This window comes from Cystoisospora suis, assembly GCF_002600585.1.
Source record: "Cystoisospora suis strain Wien I chromosome Unknown contig_2667, whole genome shotgun sequence".
NCBI lineage: Eukaryota > Apicomplexa > Conoidasida > Eucoccidiorida > Sarcocystidae > Cystoisospora > Cystoisospora suis.
This window is the reverse complement of record NW_027155464.1, coordinates 42,541-48,975: the sequence shown is the minus strand read 5'-3', so window position 1 is coordinate 48,975 and position 6,435 is coordinate 42,541. Positions and strand designations below refer to the sequence as shown.

The 6,435-nt window shown below is 59.8% G+C and overlaps 1 protein-coding gene across 1 annotated transcript; it reads right to left on the bottom strand.

The window, feature by feature from the left end:
- Positions 1–1,476: 1,476 nt before the first annotated feature.
- Positions 1,477–6,435, bottom strand: CSUI_005501 (uncharacterized protein; the record flags this gene model as incomplete). Its single annotated transcript, XM_068065677.1, has 2 exons — positions 1,477–5,271; positions 6,088–6,435. Coding segments are annotated over 2 exons (2,997 nt in total), but the record flags the coding sequence as incomplete, so codon positions are not given.

Below are 6,435 nucleotides of genomic sequence, written 5' to 3'. Positions count from 1 at the left end.
CCTGCAGATCTACAGCTCCTGAAAAGAAGCGAGAGCTCGGAACGCAGCCCCTGAAGGCGGGCGGGGTAGTGTAACACATGTGTGGTGACTATGTGCTGCCAACGCATACGCGTGCCAGTCAGTGTTGTGTTTTGGTACGAAGCAACGTATGCCGCGCCCGTCGGGCGCTGTGCTATAGGATTCCCGCCTACTGGGGCAAGTGTCCCAGGCCCCGCATGGTCGCGGCGGGGCTGAGCAGTTGAAAAGCTTGTACAATAAGCCTTGCAGTTCCCGCATCCACCGTCCCTGACAGGGACCAGGACTTTGTTTCGGAGTCCTTTCGTGAGCTACTGGAATTCGGTTCTCTCGGGGGCAGACCGGAAGAGCGGACCGAGAGAACCGCTAGTGCGCTCACCCGAATGCTGGGGGGATATGTGGGTAGTGATCCGTAGAAATGGTCGTACCTACGGACAGTGGAGCCTAGTTACAACAGCGTCGTGGCGAGTCCACACAGGCTACCCAGTTCTTGCCGGGTACACAGGCTGCCACGCGACGTCCCGGAGTTACCGCGGAGTACGGAGAAGAGCCGCAGCAAGGCCGTACAAGAAGCAGTAGCACGGCTGGTAGCGGCCCAGGACGATCTGGTCAAACCGCAGGAGGCGCAGAAGAAAAACTGTAATCGCGTTCACCGACACGAGGGACTGCGAGCTTGCTACCTCGCCATCGCCGCATCTCGCCGTCTCCGCGGCCAGAGTCCAACGAAGAAGATACTGGGTTCGAGCCGGGACCGATTTTCTACTTGCTCAAGCGCGTTAAGGATCTGCTGTATGCTGGGACTTTTTTGCCGGGGAGGCGGCTGCACCACACGGTCAGCGTAAGGCTTCTGCGCAAGTGCCAAATGTCTGCTGGCTACCTCCGCGCACTGCCTTCTGCCGACAACGCCGCCTTCCGTCGGCTCCCTCCGCGGCGGCGTCGCCCAAAGTGTCGGAGCTTGCCACCGGACTAGCCAGAAGTGCACCACCCCGCAGCCGGAGCAACGACTGTACGACCGAGCGCCACTTCTTATTGAAGTGGGAAGACTCCGGGTGTGGGGAATCACAGGAAAGCCATGAAACGCCGCATGCCTTGCTAACAGCTGTAGATCCGCAGATGCCCATGTGTGCTAGCGCTCGCGAGGACGCAGCAGCTTTGGCGGGGGTAACGCGTTACGGCTCGGTGCAGTCGCCGTTTTGCCGCGTCGTAACGGGCTGCTGTGTTGTGTCCACGACCGATGAGACGGCTATTGCACATATCGGCAGGTAACGGTTTTTAGGCGCGATGCTGTTGGCTGACAGACCAGCTATGAAATTCTGGGTTTTACCGGCAGTCGCTACACATGCTGTAACGCCTGGGATCCAACAAGCAGTCACCTGGTGTGCCATGCCGCTTACCGGGTGCCACTACCTTTCGTATCCCAGCGAGCCGGCTTGCAAGCGGGGCGCCGGCCATCAAAAACTAGCGGGCCATAGGTGATGTGCCACTACTGTGTTGCTTTTTATTACGGGCTCCCGCAAGGAAGAAAAGGATTGAAAGGAAATGACGGGGAACACCGCCCGCCACACTCTCTCGTCCATCTCAAAGCTTGAGCCAACCGTCACATTTCAAATGTCAGCACACCGTCGCTTCTCTTGTGTGAAGAGGCACGGCCAGGGGTGGCATTACATAAGAGCCCATCAAGAGAAACACGCGGCAGCTGCTTGAACCTCCCCGGTACCATCGAGTCCACGGCATAAAGCTGCATGCAGACACTACTGCCGGCACTACTATCCACAGCGCGCAGAGCCACACCTTAACAGAACGTAAGGAATCTTCAAGCAGGGACCCAGAACTCGTGTCCCCCACATCTCACTTGGGCGAGTCAACCCCGGCAGCCGCGTCGTTTCTCTGGGCGGTGCACATGAAAAAAAAAGCCCCGCTACGCCTAAAAACACAAGATCAAACTGCTTGTGGCCCACCTCCATGTTACCAGGTACCAGCGGCGCCGGGGACAGCGCAAGCAGGGCGCAGAAGCGCCGATGCCAGAACGGACTGGATACCGTCCACAGGGATCAGGCGGCAGTGAGAGAAACCGCAGGCTGGAGTGCGTTGGACACGTGTACCCCTCGTAACCGAATGCACATTATTAAGCATTATTAAGCCGCAGCGAACTACCGTGCCAAGACACCCCTGGTAGCATTGTAGGTAACCTTCCGGGGTGCCCTCAGGAACGAGGCACCACACACCAGGATAGAGAAATAATTCATGAGGGCACACAGTACGTAAGCTCTTCTGGTGTGAGTTCTACCGCACCAAGGCCGGACTGGATCACGGCCGTTCCCCTTCTCGGGCGAGGCCAGTCCTCCAGTAAGGTACGCTGGGGAGCAGCTGCCGCCCACACCACACCCACACAAGTATCCGGCTCACTCCAGAAAGTCATTTAGTGAACGGGGCCTCGAATAAAGTTCCCCGGCAGCACGGACAGCCACAGCGAAACGCCGGCGGACACCAGCATACGAAGTGCAAAGTTCACCGTCGCTTGAGACTTACAGATGTGGACTTCATGCAGTGCAAGAAACAGAAGACCATCCACACAGGAGCACCGAGAGCCGCCAGACGGACAAACCCCTAAGAACGCGGAGAGCGAAGCTGTGCATAAAGTCTCTCCCGACTGGACGCGGTCACATCACCCTCGCTTGCAAGCCGCCGCCTGCCAACGTCCTGTCCTTCGCTCTCCAGGACCCCCTTTGGTCTGTCTTTCTCGCCTCCTCTTGTCACGACTGTCCCCTCACCTACTCCGTCGACGCCAGTTTCGCCGCCTGTCCGATCCCTACCTCTGCCTTTGCTGTTCTCTTGGCATGCCTTTTGCACTGAAGTCTCTACAGGCTCTATCTCCGGTCCACATGTAGCAGAGGTCGTCCTGGGAACACCAGGCGCCGAGCAGCGCAGGACGCCGGATTCTTGCAGAGTTTTCGTGTCCAGATGTCGTTGCCCTCGACGCTGACGTTCGGAACCTCGCGCTTCCGGCAGACGCTTGTCCTGGCGGTCGGTCTCAGACAAATGGACATCTGCAGTGTATGCTCTGCATCTTTGCGCATCGACCCTCGGTGCCTCATCGGAGGCTTGCGGAATCTCTGACCAGCTGTGCGCATCTACGTGCTTAGCATCACGAACTACCGTAGGACCCAGGCCAGACGCCACTACGCTGCGGCGCCGGCGGGGTGAAGAGACGATCCCCCCTGGGTTCTCCGGGCCGTACCTCGCCTCCGCACTCGACGGCTCCAAGGTATTCTGACGGCTGTTCTCTGCCGCTCCTGAAGGCGGTGCAGATTTGAACTGAGAGTCCGGGGACAGGATGCCGGGAAATCCGACACTCCCTGTAAGATGTGCTGGATGTTCTACGTGTGCCACAGACAGGTTGTTAATACGCGACGCGGCAGATAGGTGTGAGACTGGATATCCCGAGAAGCCACCCCGCGAGCGGTCGCATCCGTCCGTTATTTCCAGCCCCTGATGGCGCGCTTCTTCCACTGTCGCCGGTAATACAGCCAGCGCAGGGCGTTGCGCACCAAGAGCATACGCGGAGCCGCGAGCCGTCGACGAGACGAGACTCGGCGGGGTGGATGCGCTAGCAGACGACGCAGCGCCTGCCTCCTGCTGAGGCGGGGGCAGCAGGAGTTGCTGATGAGGTGGGCACACGCCCAGCTGCGGTGACGAGAGGTGCTGGACAGCCAGACGAGCCTGTGAGTGAGGGGTCGGTGCCCTGCTTCTCCTCTCCACAGGATGGCGTGGGTGGCCGTGCGGCAGAAGTAGCACATGCTGTCGCCTCACAGATTCGGCGGCTAACGTCGCATTATCGTTACCTGCCAGAAGACCCGCGGAATCTTGAGTGGGAGACTGCAGCACCATAAGATACTGCTGGCGCTGCGGATCAGTTATGTTCAGTGCATTCACAGGACCGAGGCACCCCGCTGCCCTATCGCCACCGCCGGCTGGGCCTCCCTGCAGCGGGCTAGACGCCGAATCCGGGGGGCACAGTAGGGCGAGTCCAGTCTTACCAGCAGCTGGTGGCACGGCTGCTGTCGCAGGGATCCGCGGTACCGAGTGGCCGTGCCCGCGCGCGACTTCTTCTGCTGCGCCGCCGTTGCCTTTGGTTTCCATTGGTTCCGCCTCTGGGCAGTGAAGGGGCAGGTGGGGGGCATGGCCCAGGGTCAGCCCCGTGGGCGCTTGGCCATTGCTTGGCAGCGTGGCCGGGAAGCTATGTACCGTGGCCCTCCCTACTTTCTTCTCTGGAAAACTAGCAGGTGCACTGCTGTTCTCGTGTTCGGATGTCGCAGCAAGCCCCGAGGTTTGCTGGCTGACTTGAGCGGACATTGTTGGACTCCGAGGGTGTATGTGGGCCGGTGTCTGCAGTGGCATCACGTGATGCGGCGCTCCCAGCTTCCTCCCCTCGACAGCTGCGAAGCCTGTGATCTCTGTTCTGGTGCTGAGACAGCCCCCTGCCGCCCCGCCTCTAGGCAGGATGCACCCTCCAGTATTTTCTGCAAGTGAAGACCGGCCACTGTTTTCAGAAAAAGGCGAGCCACCGGAGCTTCTACTGGCGAGAGCGCCGAGTGAAGCCCTTGTAGTCTCAGGCGGAGGAGGCGGGGCTGCCGGCCTCGGGAGGGCTGTGCGTGCCAGCGAACACCTTTGTTGTGGATGCTGCTGGGTAAGAAGCACTCTCGGGACGGGCGAGTGCTGCTGGTTCATTAAGGCGGGGCCGCCTTGTCCTCGAACGACTGAAAGCGTAGGATGGGCTCCGCAAGGGAATGCAGAGACTGCAGCGACTCCTGCCCCTTGTTGGCCAATCCGGGGAAAGAATGGAACAGGGGCCAACGAAATGTTGCGAGCGAAAGACGGAAATAGCGTCGGTTGAAAAGGCCGCACTGACCCACCCGCAGAAAAGCTTGCCAGACCGGGCATTCTCACAGGCAGTGACGGCGGAGGAGGCGGAGGTACGGATGTCGCGGGAACCGGAGGAACAGCAGCAGAGCAGGCACTGACTGAGTATTTGTTTTCCAGGCCTGTGTGCTGCAAGTAGGGTTGACCTTCAGAATGTGAAAAAGAGAGCGGGGCCAACCGACAGGTCTGAAGAGGGAAGCGCGGAGATCGGCGAGGGCAACCGCGGTGCTGGCGCCCGCTCTCTGGGCGAGGAGGGAGAGGCGCGCCGGCGCCGGGAGAGTTCGGCACCCCGCAGGACAGGCGCATCGCCTGCTTGTTAAAGTTCAGGACGTCACGCTGCACAGGCCATCCGACAGAGAAACTGGTAAGAGCAGTCACTGCACCGAAACAGACCGAGAAATGCGGCTTTGGCCACCTAACTTAGAGTTATCTAGTGTGCGCCTGAGCGGACGTCAGTCAAGCACAGGCGTGGACGCTGCGGAGTAGGCATCCGCGCTGTAGGCGCCTGACAGCCGTCCCCTTCCGACCAACGAACGGTGTAGAACGCACGATCGCGGAGGGAAGAAACCACCTGAGCCCCTCCCCGCGCGTCGAATTTTCGTCAACTGAAATCACACCTCGCGCGACAAAAGGTTATTCCAGATACTGTGCGGCCGCCCCTGTCTACGATACAGCGGCCTGCCGTGACAGAGAGGGAGAAGACGTCCGAGACGCGCCTGGGAGGAAGTAGTCTGAAGTACTGGACAGCACATCCGCGCAGCAAGAGCCTTTGCAAAGAAGCCAAGGGAAAGAAAGCGCCTTCTGTCCCTATCAAAGAGCTTTGCGGGCCTGCGGGGCCATCATAAGCCGCAAGCCAGGCAACCGGTCAGCATACTAAACACTTCCGAGCCAACACACCAAACAGAAGAGTCGCGGCAAACGCAATTGAAACGTGTAGAGGCTCGGTGAGCTTGCTACCACAGAAGTGAGTCGCCTAGTGGGATAGAGAGAAATGGAGACGGAAAAGTTTCTTCTTTCGACGGCAAAGAAAAAGGTACGTTGCCAGGACGAAGGGTTCTTCTAATTCGCGATGACCAAATTCCGGGCAACGCCTGGCTGCGTGGGAGCAGAAGCGCCCAGACACGGAACTACGGTCCGGTTCACGTTTCTCACCAGGAAGGCTGCCGGTTCACTGCGCTGCGGGAGCGTCTTCAGCCGCTCTTCTCCTTCCGGCTCTGTGTCCTGACGTTCTCCACTCCTCGGGTTGTCGTTCGTGCCCTGCGCCTCTCCTAGACTCGGCGCGAGAGTGGCCGAAGCCTCCCGGGCATCATCTACCGCTGCAGTCCGACCTGTACAACGTTCTTCACCATCTCTCTTGGGAAGGCCGTGGCTTGCCGCGTGCGTGGTTTCTTGCAGGTGCGCATACTCGGGAGCAAGACGACTGCTCTGTGTAACACCGCCGGCTTTTCCTCTCTCCGCCACGGGGCAGTCGTGAAAAGGAGGTGGAGGTGGCACCGGCGT